Source organism: Culicoides brevitarsis, chromosome 1, assembly GCF_036172545.1.
Source record: "Culicoides brevitarsis isolate CSIRO-B50_1 chromosome 1, AGI_CSIRO_Cbre_v1, whole genome shotgun sequence".
Lineage (NCBI taxonomy): Eukaryota > Metazoa > Arthropoda > Insecta > Diptera > Ceratopogonidae > Culicoides > Culicoides brevitarsis.
Genome location: NC_087085.1, coordinates 23476419 through 23500598, shown reverse-complemented (window position 1 = coordinate 23500598; position 24180 = coordinate 23476419). Strand labels below are relative to the sequence as shown.

The following is a 24180-nucleotide window of genomic DNA, read 5'->3' as shown; positions in this document are numbered from 1 at the left end:
CAACCTTATTAATATGTATTTTTTTATTTTAGGCGTTTTACAAGTTTAAAGCTTTTTTCATTGTTTTGGTCTTAGCAACTATTTCAACAATTACAGTTAATGGAACATCATTTCCAAATTCTCTTTGTGATCCAGGTGTTGTAGAAGAAATGCCACCACATATACGAAAAGTTTGTTTGGCTTTAAAAAATTCGAACAATTTATCTTCTGCTCTTAATGCTTATATCGAAAATGAAGCCCAAGGTATGTTTCGAAAAATTTTAAATGATCAACAATCAAATGATTTAGAGGTATAAAAGATTTTATATTTCATAAGAACTCTTAATATGGTAACTTTGTTTATTATTTATTTATCTTTCAATTAATTCATTTTATTTGTCAATAGATGTTAACTAATCAAATATTAAATTACTAACATATATTTTTAGCTCTCATGTACCGTGGTGAAGATTTAGCTGCAGTCAATACTGGCAAGCGGACAGATGTTGATCATGTATTTTTACGTTTTGGTAAACGTTAGTTCATGTTAAAGTTGAAGTTCATGATGTATCAAGAATTTTCTTATTCAAAAAACTAATGGGTATTAAGAAAAATTAATAAAAAGTTGACTGACTTAACACTGCTTTTTTATAGATCCTTTATATTCAGTCAATGAGGCTTCTGTTAGTCTGTTGGAACCGATTTTACGGCTTTCCTATAATAGATAGAAGGAAAATTTGTTCTACAGGTCGTGCTTATTTTGCTTCATTTAGGTCCCATTTGTGGAATCGAGGCATGATCCCAATGCACAAAAAATTTTCCCCATATAAGAGTTCGAAATTATAACGGAAAATTAACGGAAAATTCAAATTTAAACCAAATCCCAGTGCAAATTTCAAAAATCTAATGATGCAGAAATGTTTGTCTTGTCGAGACGCACAACATTGCCATACATCACTTTTGTCCTGGGGTTCTCTAAAATGGACCTCCCATACAAATGACACCTCTTATTATAGATCCTTTATATTCAGTCAATGAGGCTTCTGTTAGTCTGTTGGAACCGATTTTACGGCTTTCCTATAATAGATAGAAGAAAAATTTGTTCTACAGGTCGTGCTTATTTTGCTTCATTTAGGTCCCATTTGTGGAATCGAGGCATGATCCCAATGCACAAAAAATTTTCCCCATATAAGAGTTCGAAATTATAACGGAAAATTAACGGAAAATTCAAATTTGAACCAAATCCCAGTGCAAATTTCAAAAATCTAATGATGCAGAAATGTTTGTCTTGTCGAGACGCACAACATTGCCATACATCACTTTTGTCCTGGGGTTCTCTAAAATGGACCTCCCATACAAATGACACCTCTTATTATAGATCCTTTATATTCAGTCAATGAGGCTTCTGTTAGTCTGTTAGAACCGATTTTACGGCTTTCCTATAATAGATAGAAGGAAAATTTGTTCTACAGGTCGTGCTTATTTTGCTTCATTTAGGTCCCATTTGTGGAATCGAGGCATGATCCCAATGCACAAAAAATTTTCCCCATATAAGAGTTCGAAATTTCCGATCCTTGCTTTTGGCGAGGGAACCAGAGCTCAACTGGTATCGGACGCGTCCACAGGTTGCGGATAGTGGGAAGGCCCGGATTGGGTTAGCTGCGAATATACAAATAAGCAGTCGCGGACAAAGAGCGGCTTCTTCTCTAGGATGTGAGCAGTTCAAGGAATTGGCGACCTTGTTCTCCTGTAAATCTCACAGGTCTGATAAGAGGGAAGTGACAGTGGCGAGGAGGGCCGCCACTCTAAAATAAGCCTAGCCTCTCCCATATAGAGTGATGATGCGACTTAGCTTGCTAAGTATGTTCACTCTGATGACAAAACGGGTATCCTTCACGTGACGAAGTGACATGAAATCACATATGGGGAAGAATAAACAACATCAAGAGGTGACCCCGTGAGAACTTCAACACACTCTTTGGTACCACATCACCAAAAGAATGATGGTTTCCGCGTCTGTTACGGTCGTCGGCGGTAGAAAAGAAAAACCGAATTGACTTTTCGCGGCTGGCAGTCGGTAAAGAAAGCCCACAAAAACATGGAAATGACAAAAAGAAAGAAGAAAACAGGACTGAATATACGGCAACCGGATATAACGCGCGTTAACGGACAACGGATACGAATTGCAACGCTGAATGTGGGAAGTATGACGAGACGAAGCCTCGAATTGGAACATCTGATGAAGAAGAGGCGTATTGATGTCATGTGCGTTCAAGAAACGAAATGGGGCAACTTGGGAAACAAATCGAGGTTCCTTGATTTGAAGACAAAGGATTACAAGTTGTTCTACCATGGCATCAATAATCAAACAAACGGCGTCGGAATCATAATATCTCGCAAATACCTCAACAACATCATCAACATCGATAAAGTGAGTGATCGTTTGATGGCAGTGAAGTTGGTAGTGCAAGATAAGGTCTGGAACATCATTTGCGCTTATGCCCCACAAACAGGTCGAGACGTGTCTGACAAAGTTTCATTCTGGAGTGACTTTGAAATGCTTATGCAACAAATTCCTCCTGAAGAACTTGTTGTGATAGGAGCAGACATGAACGGCCACGTAGGAGAGACAAATTTTGGCTTCGAAGAGTGTCACGGGGGATACGGCTATGGAGCAATGAATGATGAAGGAGAAGAATTGCTCGATTTTGCCAAATCTTATGGGTTGACACTCATGAACACCATGTTCAAGAAACATGAGAAGCACCTTGTCACCTACAGCAGTGGAGGCAGAAACACGCAAATAGACTATCTTCTGTGCAGTAACGAGATGAGGAAAATGGCGAAAGATTGCAAGGTCATTCTGGGAGAATCAGTTGTGTCGCAGCATCGTCTTTTAGTAATGGACATTGAGCTATTGAAAAACTTTCCTGTTCCAAAACCAAAACCGGTTGAGAAGATCAAATGGATCAACCTGGATAAGGAAAATGGCACTTTGTTCATGAACGAAACACAAGAATGGCTGCAAGATTGCATCGATACTTCTGATGAACTCACAGCAAATGAACTCTGGCGTGCATTCAAAAAGATGTGCATCATCAACGCAACAAAACATCTCGGAGTTTCAAAAGGTCCTTTAAATATCAAGAAGGAGTCATGGTGGTGGACTGAGGAAACAAAGAAAGCCATCAAAGAAAAGAAAATCGCCTTCAAAAAATGGACCTTATGCGACTCAAACCTCACAGAAGAGAAAAAGGCACTTCACAACGAATACAAGCTCGCGAAGAAAGCATCGGCGAAGGCAGTAGCAATAGCACAAGCAGCAGCAAAACAAGACCTGTACGAGAATCTTGAGTCATCCGATGGCTCGAATAGGATCTACAAGATCGCTGCAATGAGAAGAAATCAGTCAAAAGGTATAGTCGCTCCAAAATACATTCAAGATGGAAATGGAAAGCTGTTGACGAAGGATGAGGACATCTGTGACAGATGGAAAGCGTTCATGCAACATCTCTTGAACGAAGAATTTCCACGAACTGCAAGGCCAACTGAAAACTCTGTGTGTGGACCAGTACAAGAAATCACCATAGAGGAGGTTGAAATTGCAGTTAAGAAGATGAAACGCAACAAAGCAGTTGGTCCAGATAGTATTCCATCCGAATTTTGGAAGAAAAGTGGTCAGCTTGGCTACAAATTCCTCCAAATCTTGTTCAACAAAATCCTTTTCGGTGACAAAATGCCTGATGACTTCCGCCGAAGCTATCTTCTCCCTTTCTTTAAGAACAAAGGTGACGCTCGAAACTGCTCCAACTATCGTGGCATCAAGCTTATGTCACACACAATGAAGATCTATGAAAGAGTCTTTGACTCAAGGATCAGAGCACAAGTGTCTTTGCACAAGAATCAGTGCGGTTTCGTTGGAGGCAAATCAACAACAGATGCCACTCAAGCCTTGAGAATTCTCATGGAGAAATACCGCGACGCACAGAAAGACTTGCATTTTGTTTTTATTGATTTGGAGAAGGCTTTTGATCGCGTGCCTCGAGACCTCATCTGGAATGCTTTACGAGCACATGGAGTGATGGAGATCTACGTGAGAGGAGTGATGGACATGTACCAAGATGCAACGACTTCAATCAGATGTACTGCAGGAACTTCAAAAGAGTTTCCGATTGGAGTCGGTGTACACCAAGGTAGTGTGTGCAGTCCATTGCTCTTCAACATCGTCATGAACTATCTGACAGCGGGCCTTATGAGCGACTTGGTGCTTTCAATGTTGTTTGCAGACGATATCGTCCTTGCATCTGATGATGCTTCATCATTGCAAACAACGTTGGATAAATGGAAGCAAGCACTTGAAAGCAATGGCTTGAAAATCAGTCGCCAAAAAACTGAATATATGCCCTGCCCATTCTCCGATCCAGATTCAGGAACACCAGACATTTTCTTGGATGGCTGTCTCCTGAAGAAAATTGATCATTTCAAATATCTCGGATCAATGGTGGAAAACGACGGATCGTGCGACGCAGACCTTAACCATCGAATATCAACAGGTTGGATGAAGTGGCAACAGAACTCTTCGGTTTTCTGTGACAAGAAAATGCCACCAAAGCTAAAAGGTCGGCTCTACACGACTGTTGTACGCCCTGCACTCACTTACGGCACAGAATGCTGGACCATGACCGCCAAACACAAACAAAAACTAACTTCTGCCGAAAATAAAATGCTTCGCATGTCTGCTGGTGTGACCCTCCTGGATAAAATCCAGAGCAAATACATAAGGGGAAGTCTCAAAGTCAAGGAAACAATTGGAGAAGCAGTAGATATGAAACGGCATAGGTGGTATGGTCACGTGAAAAGACGATCCGATGATCATGTTGTTGTTGAGATGATGACAAAGGACATTCCAAGAATACCGAGAAGAGGACGACCGAAAGAGAGCTGGCTGGGGCAAATGAACAGATTTCAACGATTGCATGGAATCACAGATGCTGAAATAGAAGACCGCCAAGCATACAGAAGACGATTACGATCCCACACAACACAAAACACTCAATTTCCTTCCTAATTTTTGAAATTTTATGTTTAATTTTGCTGACCTCATTGTTAAATTTTTTGACAAAAAATGAGAATTTTTTAATTCAAGTATTGTATCGCCGATTCTAAATGCAACATCGGCGCCCATTCAAATCGGCGACGAAATAATCGGCGATGACAGTTCGAAAATGGAACAGATGAGATGTCTGTAAATGAGTAAGCTTGTTATTACTACAGGGGTCTATGGGACTGATGACTTGAGGTACAGTACTTATGAGGAAAAAGAAAATGTGAAGTTCATAGAGTCATGAGGAGTACGAAAATGTGAAATTTGGGTATTTTTGATTGAGAATCTTCCTAAATTTTGTAAAGTATATCACCGTCAAGCGTAGAGTACAGAAATCATGAGGAGTATGAAATTGAGAAAAAATCATTTTTGTACTTCTCACTTGACAGATAGTTTATTTCCCCATAAAAAGATATAACTTTCATTTTTTTATACTCCTCATGACTCTACAAGGTTCTCATTTTCGTACTCCTCATGATATTTTTGAGGACTCTCTCATATCAGTCCCATAAACCCTATAATATAAACCAACTTTCTCATATACTCAAATTTAACGGTCATTTTGAAATATTCAACTGTCATCGCCCATTTTTTTGAGAGGTTTGGAAATGCTATATTTTTCTTCAAAACCTCAATAGTTCGAATTCAAAAAAAATAAAGCAAGGAAGAAGAAGAAGAGTTCGAAATTATAACGGAAAATTAACGGAAAATTCAAATTTAAACCAAATCCCAGTGCAAATTTCAAAAATCTAATGATGCAGAAATGTTTGTCTCGTCGAGACGCACAACATTGCCATACATCACTTTTGTCCTGGGGTTCTCTAAAAAGGACCTCCCATACAAATGACACCTCTTAACCCAAGGCGGTCACTACAATGAATTTTCTGTGGGTCATTTTTTAGTGTTTAGAGATTTTATAATTAAATAAATGTTAAAAACTACTTCTGTACAACACTAAAAAGTAATAAATAAAAAAAATATATTTAAAAAAAATTAAAAAAATATATTAAAAAAAATATTAAAAAAATAAAATTTATTTATATTATTTATATTATTTATTTATTTATAAAATTTATTAAAAAAACATATATTAAAAAAACATATTAAAAAAACTGATGATAAAAGAAGTTTTCAACTTCAAAAATAGATCATTTATATTCGTCAAGATAAAAAAATAGAACCTAAAAAGGAATAAACAAGAGCTTTGTGGTAACAAAGTCGTAAAAATTGTCAAGTAAATAAAGTTAAAAAATTTTTGACAACAAAAACTTGAATATAAAGGATTTATTTCAGAATAATTATTGAGAGTGACATTACACTGAAATAAATCCTTTATATTCAAGTTTTTGTTGTCAAAAATTTTGTAACTTTATTTACCTGACAATTTTTCCGACTTTGTTACCACAAAGCTCTTGTTTATTCCTTTTTAGTTCGCTTTTTTTATCTTGACGAATATAAATGATCTATTTTTGAAGTTGAAAACTTCTTTTATCATCAGTTTTTTTTAATATGTTTTTTTAATATATGTTTTTTTTATTTTTTTAATAAATTTTTTAATATATTTTTTTTTAATATATATTTTTTTTTATATATTTTTTTTTAATATATATTTTTTTAATTCATATATTTAGTAACTTTTCCCCATATAAGCAGTTCTTGTAAACGAAAAATTAAATTTAAACAAAATCCCAGTGCAAATTTCAAAAAAATGATTTGAAATGTGTCTCGTCGAGACGCACAACATTGCCATACATCACTTTTACCCTACGGTTCTCTAAAATGGACCTCCCATACAAATGACACCTCTTATTATAGATCCTTTATATTTAGTCAATGAGGGGTTTGTCAGTCGTTTCGTACCTCTCTCACGCCTTTCCCTTAATAGATAGAAGGTTCATTCCTTCTACAGGTCGTGCTTATTTTGCTTCATTTAGGTCCCATTTGTGGAATCAAGCCATGATCCCAATGCAGAAAAAATTTTCCCCATATAAGAGTTCGAAATCATAACGAAAAATAAACGAAAAATTCAAATTTAAACCGAATCCCAGTGCAAATTTCAAAAATCTAATGATGCAGAAATGTTTGTCTCGTCGAGACGCACAACATTGCCATACATCACTTTTACCCTACGGTTCTCTAAAATGGACCTCCCATACAAATGACACCTCTTAACCCAAGGCGGTCACTACAATGAATTTTCTGTAGGTCATTTTTTAGTTTTTAGAGATTTTATAATTAAAAAAATGTTAAAAACTACTTCTGTACAACACTAAAAAGTAATAAATAAAAAAAATATATTTAAAAAATAAATATTAAAAAAATATATTTAAAAAATACATTTAAAAAAAATATAAAAAAAATTAAAAAAAAAATATATTAAAAAAATATATTTGAAAAAAATATATTAAAAAAACATATTTATTAAAAAATATTTTAAAAAACATATTAAAAAAACTGATTATAAAAGAAGTTTACAACTTCAAAAATAGATCATTTATATTCGTCAAAATAAAAAATAGCAAAAAAAGCGAACTAAAAAGGAATAAACAAGAGCCTTGTCGTAACAAAGTCGAAAAAATTGCCAAGTAAATAAAGTTACAAAATATTTGAGAACAACAACTTGAATATAAAGGATTTATTTCAGTCTACGTCATTATTAATATTTATTCTGAAATAAATCCTTTATATTCAAGTTGTTGTTCTCAAAAATTTTGTAACTTTATTTACTTGGCAATTTTTTCGACTTTGTTACGACAAGGCTCTTGTTTATTCCTTTTTAGTTCGCTTTTTTTGCTATTTTTTATTTTGACGAATATAAATGATCTATTTTTGAAGTTGTAAACTTCTTTTATAATCAGTTTTTTTAATATGTTTTTTAAAATATTTTTTAATAAATATGTTTTTTTAATATATTTTTTTCAAATATATTTTTTTAATATATTTTTTTTTTGATTTGATTTTTGATTTGATTTTTGATTTGATTTGCAAATCAATCAAAAATTTTTCAAAACTGAAATTTTTTGATTTGATTTGATTTGAAAATTGATTTAAATCAAAATTATTTCAAATCAAATCAAAAAATTTCAGTTTTGAAAATTTTTTGAAATTTTTTTGATTTGATTTGATTTAATTTTGATTTAAATCAATTTTTAAATCAAATCAAATCAAAAAAATTTCAGTTTTGAAAAATTTTTGATTGATTTGTAAATCAAATCTTTTTTGATTTGATTTGATGCATCGAAAAACTCAAATCATGATTTGATTTTTGATTTGAATTTCAAATCTTTGATTTAAATCATACAAGCCTGCCGTATAGGATTGTTTTTAAAAAGTACTCTAACCTTAATACTAAGTAATAGGTACCCTGTCACTCAAATCTTTTTTTTATTACTAAAAAAAAATTAAATGACAAAAGCTAGCAAAACTTTTTAGTGTAGTGATTCACCTATTTTTTTTTTAATAAAATTTAAACAAACAACTAACATTATAAAACTGAAATTTTTTTGATTTGATTTGATTTGAAAATTGATTTAAATCAAAATTATTTCAAATCAAATCAAAAAATTTCAGTTTTGAAAATTTTTTGAAATTTTTTTGATTTAAATCAATTTTCAAATCAAATTAAATCAAAAAAATTTTAGTTTTGAAAAATTTTTGATTGATTTGCAAATCAAATCTTTTTTGATTTGATTTGATGCATCGAAAAACTCAAATCATGATTTGATTTTTGATTTGAATTTCAAATCTTTGATTTAAATCATACAAGCCTGCCGTATAGGATTGTTTTTAAAAAGTACTCTAACCTTAATACTAAGTAATAGGTACCCTGTCACTCAAATCTTTTTTTTATTACTAAAAAAAAATTAAATGACAAAAGCTAGCAAAACTTTTTAGTGTAGTGATTCACCTATTTTTTTTTTTTAATAAAATTTAAACAAACAACTAACATTATTTGTTTCGCACTTTTTATTTATAACTTTGGTTCTTCTAATATATCGGATACAAAAACAACATCTCCTCCTACACTTATTAAACATTGACCCTATGAAATTCAAGTTAAAAAAATATTACTGAAATTTTACCCTGTATAAAAATACAACATACTTGGTTTTTGTTTTGATTGTCAAGTAGCATTAGCTCTGTCATGTAAAATGATACAATCCCATTACCTCCAAGGCAAGATACATGTGCTCGAACTATTGCAAGAATCTGTTTATTATTTATTTATTAACACAAATAAGAATGAAAATATACCATGAATGATATAGAATTGAATATATTTGAGTTGTATTTACCTCAGTTATAAAGCTGTGAACAAAACCACTTATGCCACCACTTTCTCGAATTGAAGTGCTCTCTCTTATGAAAAAAAAATTTAAATTTCCCAAATATTTTTCAACCTGTAGGCCCGGTAATGTTGCTAAGGGAGTTATATCAACACCATAACGCTCTTTCAATGGAAACTAAATATAAATATTTTAATTGCTACAATATCTATCTAAATCTTTTTGTTTTGCTTACATGTCGTGCAATTTTGCTCTTTGTTTTTACTGGAGATGTTTTTCGAAGGCGAATAGATCCTGTATGAACCACATTTGGTTGTTGTTCATTCTCATCTATATCTTCTTCTAAATTGAATATTAAATCATCATCTAATCTGCGTACTCCATCTTTACTTATCGAATGAGGAACAACTCGTTTCTTATATTTAGATTTACATGAGTCATAAAAGTTGTAAGCCATTCCTGTTACTAGTATTTGTATTTCATCCTGTAACAAATATGTGTTGTAGTTTGATAATGTTGTACGTTGACTTGAAATACTTACCGCTTCTGGTAGTTCTATAAGAAATTTAAGTCCAACGATAATACATGGTATCATTGTGCGTAATTTAAAATATATTGTTTGCAGTAATTTTTGGAAGTGCTTTGAGAATCCACTATTTAGTTGATTACTTGGTATTTTTGCACGCCATACTTGCGAAAACATTTGTAAATGTTTTGCTGCTTCTAATTCCTGTAAACCAGGGATGTAGTCCGTATTGACAACGTGAATCCCATCAGGCGGGTTACATTCCATTATTAAGGAAACTAATGCTAGATCTTGTATGTCATCTACTTCTAATATGCAAGAGTCTTTGTTTCCAAGTGTCAAATCAACTAATACTTTAACATCATCATTATCTGCCTCGTCAATATTTAACTTAGATTCGCTTTCAGTATAAATTTTGGTTTGGAAGATATGTTTATTGCGCTCTTGTGTTTCTTGTACAGTTTTTTGTAATTCATCTAACTTTGCAGAATCAGTCCAGGAGTTCCCTGCTATGATTTTTGGTACTTTTGGTACTGGTAAGCATGATAAGAAAACTGCGGTTCCTGTTGCAACCATAGCAATTAATCTCTCCCCCACAGCAAGAGAAACTTTTAAGCCAAAAATAGCATTCATTCCTTTAACTTTTAATTTGCAAATTAACTGTCGGTGCAATTCATACTCTAAAAATGGGAGTCCATCTGATATTTCTTTCGCATTCACTTCTGATTTCAAATCTCGTTTATAACGACAAACATGAGCTTGAATTAAACAAGCTCTCCCAGTAACTGGTATAGATTCTGGAATCTCGATTGTTGCTAGCATAACATCCGGAACTTTACCTCGTCTAAAAAGGATGGAAAATATTCAAGTTTATTTCAAGTTAAACTTTAGAAAATAATATTAGAGATTGCAATTAGAATTAGATTAAAATGTTGAAAAAAAAAACGAGTGATAAAACTTTCAAAAATGTTTTGGATATAATTATTTTGAAAATTTTTAGTAGGAACTAAACTAACTAAACTAGTATCTATTTAGTTTGAAAATATACCTAGAGCTTTTGCAATCTCTACGTATAAGAATTGTTTTCTTCGGTTTATAACATACTTGCAAATTGTACATTTACTCAGATTAGTTTTCAATGGTACAGAGTTAAGTGTATACGGAACATGACATATTGAACATTGATGATGAACAGCAATTCCCGGAGATAAAGCTATATTAGGATTCATTATATGTTCTTCCTTTGTGTTGATATCTATTTCAGAATCGCTGAAATCTTTTTCAGCGATAGTTTCTCGTTTTTCAATTGAGCTTCCATCTTTCTTTGAAGTCACGAGGTTCTCCACGAAAGATTCATCCACATTATTAAAATTTACAATAGCAGCTGTACCAGTAGCATTTAATACACAAACGTCATCCCTAAAATTTATCAAATATTTCAAAATTTAAATAAACCAAACAAAACCAAAAATATTTTACGTGATTGTGGTCGTTTCACAGTAACCCAACACAATATTGCATCCTATGGCTCGTGCATGAGACCTAATTTCCATTCTTAATTCTTTCCACCAAGAATCACGAGTCTCTGGTTCATCTGATTCATATGATTTAGTAATAAATATGTTTTTTTATCATTTATAAGCGTTTTAAATATACATTACAAGGTTTAAAATCTTAAACCGCTTAATCCTTAAAACCCTTTCTATAATTTTATGTACTTAATTGAACTACATTGAACTTTTCTAAAAAATATATATTAGACTTTTTTGAACTCTATTAATCTTTACTATTTTGTTCAACCTTGATAAACTTTAATTTTATTGAATCTTCAACCCATTTGGGGCCACCGTCGCGTTTACGCAACACTACTTTGAGCCATTGATAGTGTTCGGTATGCTGCATGGAAAAAACCATGCAGGTCGACATGCAAATATGTCGACATATGCATGCAGCGCGATTTTAGATTTTCTAAAATTTAGTATTTTTTAGAAAACGTATTTTTTATCAGTTATAACACAAAATATAATAAGGCAAGTACAATTTCACATTATTTTGAACCTTAATAGTAAGGAGGTGGGAGTAATAAATAATGGAAAACAATGATTTTAATGATTTTTCCACCTTTTTCACTATTTTTAAAGAGTTTTAATATTCAATTGTGTGCTTTAAAGACATTTCAAATATTTTATTTTAACATTAAGACAATTTTCAAAACAAAAAAATTTTTTTAAATTTTTAAACGAAATTTTAAAAAAAATTTTAACGACTTTTTTGAAATTTAAAATTTTTTGGCAAATTCCAAATTATAAATTTTTTAATTTTTTCTGTGAAAATTAGTCTAACCCTTTCAAAAATTGCAAAATATAACAAAATTTATAGATTTCAACCAATTTTTGATGATTTTTTGTCATTTTTCGTATGTTTTGAAGGTAAAAATATTTCAAAACCATTATCATTATTCCATTATTCCCTCCTTGGATTTTCGTAAAAATTTAGGTCGGTGGACATCTAACACATCAGATTTAGTGCTAAATTATATCCCTAATGGATTACTAAAAATTTGCGAAACATGCGAAAATTCTGCAAGATTTGCTCTTTTACCTACTTAATTATGCTCGCAAACATTGATGTTGCGTAAACCGAATGTCCGTTCATAGATAGTAATAAAATTATAATAGTTCCACAAATGAAGGTTTGTTATGATGTTTTTTGGCTAAACTAATGAAAAAGAACTAAGAAGTGCAAAAAAAATATTGAGATGAACTTTTTTGATTGATGTTTTGAGAAGACATAAAAGGAAAAATTTCATAAAAATTGGCAAAGAAACACAACACCTTAAAAAATTTTTACCTCGAAAGTCACTGAACCTGATTTCAATCAAAAAACTGATGAAAATACAATAAAACACTCTAAATTGAGCAGAAAGTCAGTTTTGGTACAGATGGGACACTCAATAGCTCATCAACTGATATCCATGAGTTGATAAATCGAAATTTTAAAACGAAAGTCTAAAAAAATAAATTTCAAAAGTTTCAAAAGTTTTATGTTTTATATGTGTAATTAGATACTTTTGACACTTTCATGAACAAAAACCTTGTTTTTACATGGATTTTAAATTTGACTCACCAGCTACCAAAAATTTTTCGATGCAGTATTTTTTGTGGCCTAACTAACTATACCAAATATCATTAAAAAATGTCAATGTTTTTTCAAAGTGGTCCCAAATGAGTTAAGAGATTTTATTTTATTTTTAGATTTTCTTTTCAGATATTTTTTTTAATTTAATTATTTCACTTTATGTTTTGAAAAAAAAAATAAATATTATTGAATTAGTAAATTAGCATTTTTGAATGTAAAACGTTGATTATTCACATTAAATTAATTTTTGCTTTCACTATTCCAAAGTTTTAAGTTTAATAAAAAACAAAATATTTTTTTTTTAACAAAATGTGTCTTAAATAAAAAATTGTCAATTTTCAGATCTTTTTTGTCAATTTTTGGGTCTTTTTTTGTCAATTTTCGGGTATTTTTTGTTATTTTTAGTATATTTTGAGCTGAAAGGGGTCTATAAATTACATAAAACAAAAAATTTCTATAATTATATTTTTTATACTTTTAGCAATTTTTTTCTATTCTTGATGAAATTATTTGATTTTAAATCTTCTACGAAGTTTTTGTTTTTCAAGTTCTTACTCTGAATACTACAAAAATAATCTTACCAGGGTTTGGTATTCTTTCCAAAAGTTTCACCGATCTAGCAGCTACAGTAGCACCTTATATCATATTAAATCACATTAGTATTTAATCAAATTCTTGTATTTAATTGAAAAATAAAATATGTATCTAGATTTATATGTATATGTTTAACATTATATTATAAGGATTTAAAATAGGAACAGTTGAAATTAGACAAGTTTTGTGTGTTTTTTAAAGCTCTTTTAGACAATAAAAAGCTTTAAAATATCAAAAAAAAAAAAATAAATAAGAAGAACATAAATTTATATATATGTAGAATGTACTCACCCAAATGTAGAATGAAATTGGGTGGGAATTTGCTCATTGTTAAAAAAGGATATTCAAGCATATCTAAGTTATCCTGTATCACCGTTGGCCTTGAAACAGGATTCTTAGGTATTGCAGAGTTTAACTTATCTCCAGAATTCAATGAATTACCTAAGTAAATATAACAGACATTTTATTTATATGAAATTTGATATTATTTATTTTATTAAGACCGCTCCAAATGAGAATTAAAAATAAAGTCCAAAATTTTTTAAAATAAAGGGGGGATGGCAAATTAAAAAAGAAGTTTATATAAATTAAATAAAGATACTATTTTCATAAAAAAGACAAAATTTTAACAATTTTTGAGCGTTAAATAATATTTTTGATGTTGAAAATTGAAAATGTTTTAATTTTTTTTTTTTGAAAAATCATGAAAACACACAACAAACAAAATACAAAACTGTAACTGTAAACCCCATTGGATTTTTGACTTTTAAAAAGGGGCATTTTCAAATGGAGACTTCATTTTTAATTTTCATCCTACGACCTAAAAGTAGAAAAATTTGAAATATCACAAATAATTTTTTTTATATATAATGATTTTTAGAAATTTGGAGCGTTTAAGAATTTAGAAAATGCTTGCCTCTGTTAAAATAATCTTTTGAACAGAGTTAAATCAGGCTGCAAAGCTAAGATTCATACCATTACACTCCTACATTTCTTGTGATTCCACTACCATTTTTTGGCAGTTATCATTTTTTACCGCATTTCGAAGAAAAAATGCGGTATTAAACTCGACTTGTCGTCCGTGTGTGTGTGTGTGTGTGTGTGTGTCACCTGTGCCCCAAAATTTTTTTTTGTTTCCAATAGTGCAAAATAGTTCCCAAGAGTGTTTTTATTCCCATTGGTGCAAAATTTCCCATAGTGCAAAATAGTTTGTCATTGGTAAAATAGTTCCCATTGGTGCAAAATAGGTCCCATTGGTGCAAAATAGTTCCCATTGGTGCAAAATAGTTCCCATAGTGCAAAATAGTTCCCATTGGTGCAAAATAGTTCCCATAGTGCAAAATAGTTCCCATTGGTGCAAAATAGTTCCCATTGGTGCAAAATAGTTCCCATTGGTGCAAAATAGTTCTTGTGCAAAATAGTTCCCATAGTGCAAAACCCATAGAAAATAGTTCCCATTGGTGCAAAATCCCATTGGTGCAAAATAGTTCCCAAGAGTGCAAAATAGTTCCCATTGGTGCAAAATAGTTCCCATAGTGCAAAATAGTTCCCATTGGTGCAAAATAGTTCCCATTGGTGCAAAATAGTTCCCATAGTGCAAAATAGTTCCCATTGGTGCAAAATAGTTCCCATTGGTGCAAAATAGTTCCCATTGGTGCAAAATAGTTCCCATAGTGCAAAATAGTTCCCATAGTGCAAAATAGTTCCCATAGTGCAAAATAGTTCCCATTGGTGCAACAAAAATGTTAAATTGTGTGAAATGAGGAGTACGAAAATCTGGATTCCACTACCATTTTTTGGCAGTTATCATTTTTTTCTTCTAAATGCGGTAAAAATGTATGTTTACAATCAATTTTCTCACCTTTTGGCGTAATACTCAAATCAGAATCTGATGATCTTCTATGATGTGTTATTAAATTTGGAGTTTCTCTTCCGGTATTAGTGGATGATGTTGAAGAAATCTGGTGTAATCTTGCATTGATCGATTCTGTCCTTTGTCGAAATGGAGTAGATTGCAGTTCAATTCTACATGAAAAAAAAAGAAAGATACATTAATTCGGAATATACATACATACATAACACTGTTATTTATGCAAGAGTACTGGTTTTTCGTTGTTGATGAATAAAAAAACTTGATCATAAACTCTCTGACCAAAAAAGGAGAAAACTGATATACACGAGACGACAAACAATCCTTGTCAAAGCAAAATTCGAAAAAAAAATAAGGGTAGGAGGGTATAGCTAAATACCCATTATCATCATTCCATTATTCCTTCTTTGGATTTTCGGTAAAGGTTAGGGGAAAAACAAACAAAATGTAAATAAATTATGATTTTATAAATATTTTTGCATTCATAAATCCCTATGACACAACCGTAAACAATAGTTATGCATATAAGAGTTATTTTCTCGATCTACGATTCTTAGCAGACTTTTTCATGATATTTTTTCCTCACATCATTTTCCATAAGCTCATTTTATAGCAAAGACTTATTATCCATAAGAGTATGAGTAAAAAATGGGTTTTAGCCCTGTTTTTGGTATCTAAGCCTACTTTTCGCATAAATTTTTATTGAAAATAGTATTTAAAAAAATTATGCTATGCTGTGCCATGTATGTTATGAATCCCAAATCAGAGTTTGAAATAAAGAATATCTAAAGATGCTTGATTATGTTTAAAATGTTTTTGTGGTGAATTTGTGAAACAGACTTTATACTAACAATCTATAATGACATTTAATATTATTCATACTTTATATTGAAGTTTTAACTATCTTTATTACTTCACAAAAATTTACTTTGAGGAACGAAATACGGAATAAAATTTTTTGTGTCTTTAAATTACGTAAAAAACTGCAACTTTCTTAGAACAACATTTTTTGATTCACGAAAAATCAATTTATATTGTAGTCCGACTTCCCCCTACTTTGAACATTTTCAGGTTTATTTTCCTTGTTTATCATATTTTAAAATAAACTCAAAATTTTTCACTGTATAATTTTTGTTAAATCTTTTAAAAATCTTTTGATGACATTTTTAACTTTTTAAAATAAGGCCGTTCCAAATTTTTTTCGATGTTTTTGTCCCAAAAGATTTTTGTTCAAAATGGGGGAGGGGGCAAAATAAAAAAAAGTTTTGAAATACTATTTCATACAAAAAAACAAAATTTTATCAAATTTGGGCCCTTAATGAATATTTTAATAGTTTTTGTGGTATTTACATTAAGATTTGATGATTTAAAATTAAAAAGTTAAAAATTTAAACAAACAAATTTCATAAAAATAACTGTCCAAAAATTTTGAAAATTAATTTTTTTGAAAATGTTTTTAGAGCACAAATTTTATGTTAAATTTCGTTTTTCAATAGAAAAATTCTTAAAAATTGAAAATATTTTGAAAAAATATGGAAAAAGGCTAAAAAATGGTCAATTTTGATGACATTTTTATTTTTTTTTTTATTTTACTTCATTGGATTTTGGGCTTTCGAAATGGGAAAAACATAGAAACAAATTTGGAGCGGCCTTAGTAAATAAAAATAAAATAATAAAGATGCTTGTTCCCATTTTATGATATATTTAACTCAAAAGTTTTTGTAATACTTACTCTTCCGGTAATGTGTTATCAGCATGAAAGATTTGACTATATTCTTGAATTTTTTTAATTGTAACTGCGGTGCCAGTTCCTCATTATTTTGAAAGAATGAAATTCATATTATTTTACATATTTTAGTAAAATTACTTTGGTTACCTCTAGCCACCACGCCAATATCGTTTTCTAAGTCAAAACTTAATTTGTAAGCAATAACAGAATTTGCTCCCATTTCTATTGCTTTTAAGCCTATTTTCCGTTGAACTTGACCGGACAATTTTAAAAATGCAGCCTGTCTTGCTTCATTTGAAGCTCTTGGTGTACGAATTTTGTCTATCCATTGATATTCTGGATCATCATTTACTATGAGCTCTTCCACAAATCCATGTATTACTTGTAAACTATATCCAACGGGTGTGCAAGATGAACTGAAATAAATTAGACAGGGAAAGATTGGATAAATTTAAACAGAAAATTTTGAAATCATACAATTCTAAAAATATTCAAAAAAATTGAATACCATTTTGTAGCTTGGAATCTTAATTTGATTTACTGTGGGACAATTTTGCTCTAACTATTGTTATGCTCGATATTAGCGGTTTACCTAAAAAATATATTTAAAAAATATATATTAAAAAAACATATTAAAAACTAATGATAAAAGAAGTTTACAACTTCAAAAATAGATCATTTATATTCGTCAAAATAAAAAAATAGCAAAAAAAAGCGAACTAAAAAGGAATAAACAAGAGCCTTGTGGTAACAAAGTCGAAAAAATTGCCAAGTAAATAAAGTTACAAATTTTTGAGAACTATAACTTGAATATAAATTATTTATTTCAGTCTTCGTCAGTATTAATATTTATTCTGAAATAAATCCTTTATATTCAAGTTTTTGTTCTCAAAAATTTTGTAACTTTATTTACTTGGCAATTTTTCCGACTTTGTTACCACAAGGCTCTTGTTTATTCCTTTTTAGTTCGCTTTTTTTTGCTATTTTTTTATTTTGACGAATATAAATTATTTATTTTTGAAGTTGTAAACTTCTGTTATCATTAGTTTTTAATATGTTTTTTTAATATATATTTTTTAAATATATTTTTTTAATATATATTTTTTTAAATAATATATTTTTTTTTATTTATTACTTTTTAGTGTTGTACAGAAGTAGTAATCATAACATTTCTAAACACTAAAAAATGACCCACAGAAAATGCATTGTAGTGACCGCCTTGGGTTAAGAGGTGTCATTTGTATGGGAGGTCCATTTTAGAGAACCGCAGGACAAAAGTGATGTATGGCAATGTTGTGCGTCTCGACGAGACAAACATTTCTGCATCATTAGATTTTTGAAATTTGCACTGGGATTCGGTTTAAATTTGAATTTTCCGTTTTTTTTTTCGTTATAATTTAGAACTCTTATATGGGGAAATTTTTTTTTGCATTGGGATCATGCCTCGATTCCACAAATGGGACCTAAATGAAGCAAAAAAGCACGACCTGTAGAAGGAATGAACCTTCTATATATTAAGGGAAAGGCGTGAGACGTGTACGAAGTGACTAATATACCCGATACTGACAGAATATAAAGGATCTATAATAAGAGGTGTCATTTGTATGGGAGGTCCATTTTAGAGAACCGCAGGACAAAAGTGATGTATGGCAATGTTGTGCGTCTCGACGAGACAAACATTTCTGCATCATTAGATTTTTGAAATTTGCACTGGGATTCGGTTTAAATTTGAATTTTCCGTTTTTTTTTCGTTATAATTTCGAACTCTTATATGGGGAAAATTTTTTTTGCATTGGGATCATGCCTCGATTCCACAAATGGGACCTAAATGAAGCAAAAAAGCACGACCTGTAGAAGGAATGAACCTTCTATATATTAAGGGAAAGGCGTGAGACGTGTACGAAGTGACTAATATACCCGATACTGACAGAATATAAAGGATCTATAAAAAATTTAAAAAAATTTAATTTAAAAAATTCCGATGTTCGCCAATTTCTATGAATTTTTGAAAGTGCCTGGTTTCGGTTTTGAGCAAATTTAAATTCGTGGAATTCTCATTTATTAAGTTAATTTAAATATCAACATTTTTTATATTTTTCTGGGCCAATTTGTAAAAAAGTCGAAATTTTACTAATGATCCTCAAAACCAATATTTTTCGAATTTTCTCTTTAGTTTAATCAATTTGAGTTATAAAATTTGAAATAGGTATTCATAAATAGGTGCGATTTATCGTTTTTCTCAACAGGGAGGTACGGGAAAAGCTATAAATTGACAAAATTTCAACACTTTTCACATTTTTATGAACTTTATGATGTTTTATGTCATTTAACAAAAACTGATAGAAATTTTAAGAGTTGTTTAAACATCAATTGTCTCTAATTGAGCTCGGATCATATTAAATTTTGAATTGTTAGATTTAGCATGGTCTTCTCTTTCAAACAATATGTAACACATTCGATTTTATAGTTGAAAACATTGTTAATTTGTTTTTAACTTTTTTTTTATCTTTTTTACATGATTTACAAGGATTTACATGATTTTACAATTGTAAATCCTATTTAACTTGACAAAATTTTGAAAATTTTTACAAATTTGCCCATAAATCTTCATTCTGTATCAAATGAGCAAAAAATTTTATTAAAATAAGTCTGCAAAGAATATTATTATTATAAATATTTTCAAAACTTTGCAAATATTTGCAAATCTCGAACGTTTGACCCCGCAAATCTCAGCATTTGCACATGTGATGTAGGCAATGTCATATATCATTAGAAAGATCTTGCCGAGCTCTCTTGAGATTTGCTGGTTTGAGCTCAATACTGCTTCCGTAGCGTTCAGGAGAGCCATTCAAAAATTGAGATTTGCAAATATTTGCAAATATTTATTGTAAGGATTTGTAAACATTTGCAAATCTTTACAAATCTTTGCAAAAATTTTAGCAATGATATTTTTATAAAATTTTTTGCTTATTCCCGGTAAGTCGTTTGGAGTTAAAAATATAGCTAAAATATTTAAATATTTTTGCAATATAAACACTATATTATATCTATACAAACACTATACAAACGTCCCATATTTTTACTATATTTTTGACCCACTAGTATCTATATAATATCGATATGTAAATGAACGATATAATAAATGATACTAATTTTTGCATTATTTTCCAAAGTTTCTAAATTTATGCAATATAACATAAAATATATTTGTTTGCAAAAATAAGAGCACAATTTGGCCAAAACGTGATTTGGGACATGTTCAATTAGGACAATTACGATCAAAAGCAAGGAATAAATAAATCAAAAGTCAATACAAAATTAGTTAAAATTTTAAAAATTTTCAGTTAGGCCGCTCCAAATGAAAATCAAAAATAAAGTCCAAAATTTTTGAAAATAAAATAATAATAATAAATTAATAATAATTCAAAAAAATTTTGAAATACTTATTTTCATACAAAATGACAGAATTTTAGCAATTTTTGATCGATGATCAAAATCTTTGTTGATTTTTAATAATATTTTTTGAAATTTTTTAAATTAAAAATTGATTTTAGATCATTTTAAGTTAAAAATTGAAAAATTAAATTTTCATAAAAAAAAACTGTCAAAAAAATTTGAAAAAAAAATTCAGTAATTTTATGAAAAATATTTTCAGACAAGGAAATTCAAGTTATAATATGATTTTCAATACAAAAATTAAAATACTTGAAAATTTTTTTATAAATTTTTTTGACAATGTCTTGAAAAATTATGAAAATATACCAAAAAACGATCAATTTTGATGAATTTTTGCCCCATTGGATTTTTGACTTTTAAAATGGGGCATCGGACTTTATTTTTGATTTTCATTTGGAGCGGCCTTAAAAATTTTCAAAAATAAGATTTTGAAACAAAGAATGTTAAAATAACGAGTTTTGACTTCAATTTTTGTTAAGAGAAGAGATTTTTAATTTCTCTTAGCAATCTCTACATAACGGTCTTTGTTTGTAGCTAATTTTGCCCTAAAAATAAATTGATATTAGTAAAAATGTTATTATCCATGTATATAGAAACCAAAAATTAGCCACTTTATAAATCCAAAATTTTAATAATTTACTAAGCATATTTTAAAGGGTGTTTTGCTATATTTTTGCTATACTATTTTGGAGATACTATATAAAAGCATTGTATACTACAGAAATTTTCCATATATATAGCGTTTGTATAGTCGCCAAGAACATGTCCCAAATCACGTTTTGAACGACTTACTCAATGTATGAGAATTTTATAAGAAAATGTAAAAATTTTAAATGATTTTTTGTGAATTTATATGAATAAATATATTGGTTATTGAGAACACAAGTGCTTTGAGCAAATTCAAAATTTAGCATCCTCAAAGTTCATTAAGATATATCAAATGTCTTTCAAATTTACTAAATATGTCATACATCAAAATAAAACGGTATAAAATGTTCAAAATTTAAAGTTTTTATCAATTTATAGCTTTTCCCGGATCTCCTAGAAAATTTCTCAAAACTATCCTTAAAGCTGCAAACCAAATACTTTTTCATGTTAAATTAATATTAGGGTGGTATCAGTACCTACCGTGAACCTACCACCACCGTGATTTTTAACTTTAACAAAAAAAATGTTTTCTCGTTATATTTTTTCAGGTTTTTTTATTTGTACGATTAGTTTAAGATCTAATCTCCATAACTGTGACATAAAATTACCTGATTTGTTAGTTTATGTCATCAAAATTGCGAGTTCAAAAAATCACGGTAGGTGGTAAATATGACATTTTTTTGAAAATTTCAAATTTTTCCGAAATTTTCCATTAAAATGTAAAGTTTTTAAAATGAAATCAATAGTTAACACTGCGTTGATTTCATATCTGAAAACCATTTTTTTCTACCATGTACGGTTCAAAAGTTATTAACGTTCAAAGTTGAAATTCCTAACGATCACGGTAGGTACTGATACCACCCTAATTAGATATGAAATTGATATGAAATTCATATGAAATAGATATGAAATAGATATAAAATAGATATGAAATAGATGTAAAATCCTGTAAAATGCAAAAATTACACTCAAAAGGACATTTAACACTTTGTTTTAACTAAGTCATGATAAAGTATGTCAAAATTCATGATTTTTAATTAAATTTGTTTGAAACTTTCTAAAAAAAAAATAATATCTATTTTATATATATTTCATATCTATTTCATATCAATTTGATATCAATTTAATATAAAAAAGTATTTGGTTTGCAGCTTAAGTGATTAGATAAGAACTTTTTCTGTAAAAAATTGTTTTATTTGCTTTTTATAGCTTGAGAATCAAAAAAAGCTTTTCAAATTCTTTTCGCCCTTCAATATTATTGCTTAAAAGCCTTAAAGCCTAAAATTGTAAGAAAATATGCAGTTAATACTAATATTAATATAAGGGTTATTTCACAAGGAATCGAGGAAAATCACAACTTCGCCAAATCTAAGATATTTTGCATCTAGAGCATGAAAAATTAGGAAACTTTTGTTGTAGCGAAACTCTGTAACGGTTAATTTTCCAAAGTTTTTCTTCAAAAACCAAATTTGCAAAATGGGACTTAAAATTCACATTTTTGGGTTCCCTGACACAACATTTCATTTGTAATCATATGTTTCTTGGAGAAAAATGATGTAATCAAGACGACAAACAATCCTAGTGAAAAAAAAATAAAAAAAAAATTGACAATCAAATTTTGACGTTTTTGGTCATGTGAAAATCTGACAATTTTCATAAATTCAGATCCAATTTTTTCGAAAAAAAATTTTTCACTGGAATTCGTTGTCATGTCGAGTAGATCATTTTTCTCCATGAAATATATAATCGGAAACGAACCATTACTCCGAGAAACCCAAAAATGTCCCGCTTTTCATACATTTTACTTTACAGGTTTCTAAAAACGGTTTCTGAAGAAAAACTCGGAAAATCCACTGCCAGAAAATTTCGCAACAACAACAGTTTCTTATTTTTTTATACTCTAGATGGAAAGTTTTTTCGATTTGGCAAAGTTGTGATTTTCCGTGATTCCTCGTTAAAAGACCCATAGGAATTAATGCTAAAGATATGAACATATATCTTTCTAATCGCTTGAAATTATTATTATTTTTGACTTTTCAAATGAAAAGCATAATAAAAAATGGAGAGCACTAACCAAAAAAAGTTGACTCCACAGCTAGACTGCCGAAATTTGTTAACATCTGAAAACAGGTCTACTTTGACGATCAAATTAATTTCTCCTCTAATTCCTTGAAGAGTATCAAACACTGGAAGCCATCCGGACATAACTGTTCCTTTAGCGTTCTTTTTTACGTTATGTTCAAGCGAGCCAGTTAATAACAATGGGTTCAAACTTAAGTACACCTTCCCAATAACGTCATTTGCAGAATAAGTGTCATAATCCATTATTCTTATTTGAAGTGGCTCATCCTGTAACTCAGCGTCATCAACCTTTTGAAAACATTAGTCAAATAAAGTGTATTATTGTTTAAAGAAAAAAACCCTTACTTCAAAACGATACCAGTCAGAGTTCCATTGTGGATTTAATGTTTTTCTAGCAACTTCAGTTTTGTGGCAAACATTCCCCAATTTTACTTCTACATAGGCATCTGTAGTCAATGATCCACGATCCATAATTGGCAAATTTCGACCAGCCAAAATTTTTACTTTTACTTTTCCAGGCATTTTTACAATTAATAAACGCAAATTTCGACCAGCCAAAATTTTTACTTTTACTTTTCCAGGCATTTTTACAATTAATAAACGTTAATAAAGTATAAGGATAATACATATGTCAGAATAAATAAACAATATTTTCTGTAAATAACTTTATTAGAATGAAAATATTAAATATAGAGCGACTATGTGTTTACAAAATATTGTCTATTAAACACAAAACAGAGTAAAGGACAATCGAATACGCATTGTTAA

General features: G+C 29.9%; 2 protein-coding genes across 8 annotated transcripts; one reads left to right on the top strand and one right to left on the bottom strand.

Annotated features, from left to right (window-relative positions):
* Positions 1-331: 331 nt before the first annotated feature.
* LOC134835298 (C2 domain-containing protein 5) lies at positions 332-24088 on the bottom strand. 7 transcript variants are annotated; one of them, XM_063850172.1, is made up of 16 exons: positions 23994-24088; positions 23758-23930; positions 23405-23700; positions 17374-17642; positions 17230-17308; positions 15489-15652; positions 13919-14068; positions 13615-13668; positions 11375-11489; positions 11000-11314; positions 9911-10739; positions 9605-9853; positions 9379-9546; positions 9188-9292; positions 9031-9125; positions 332-694 (listed from the first exon to the last, which is right to left on the bottom strand). In XM_063850172.1, exons 1-15 carry the CDS (start codon positions 23995-23997, stop codon positions 9054-9056), a joined length of 3042 nt encoding a protein of 1013 aa, XP_063706242.1. In that variant the 5' UTR covers positions 23998-24088; the 3' UTR covers positions 332-694; positions 9031-9053. The 7 variants fall into 7 exon arrangements, with proteins under 7 accessions (XP_063706242.1, XP_063706248.1, XP_063706271.1 ...); XM_063850178.1 differs by having other exon boundaries at positions 332-573; XM_063850201.1 differs by lacking the exon at positions 13615-13668.
* LOC134837472 (uncharacterized) lies at positions 2078-5047 on the top strand. Its single transcript, XM_063852850.1, has one exon. The coding sequence runs from the start codon at positions 2078-2080 to the stop codon at positions 5045-5047; it is 2970 nt and encodes a 989-aa protein (XP_063708920.1).
* Positions 24089-24180: the final 92 nt, after the last annotated feature.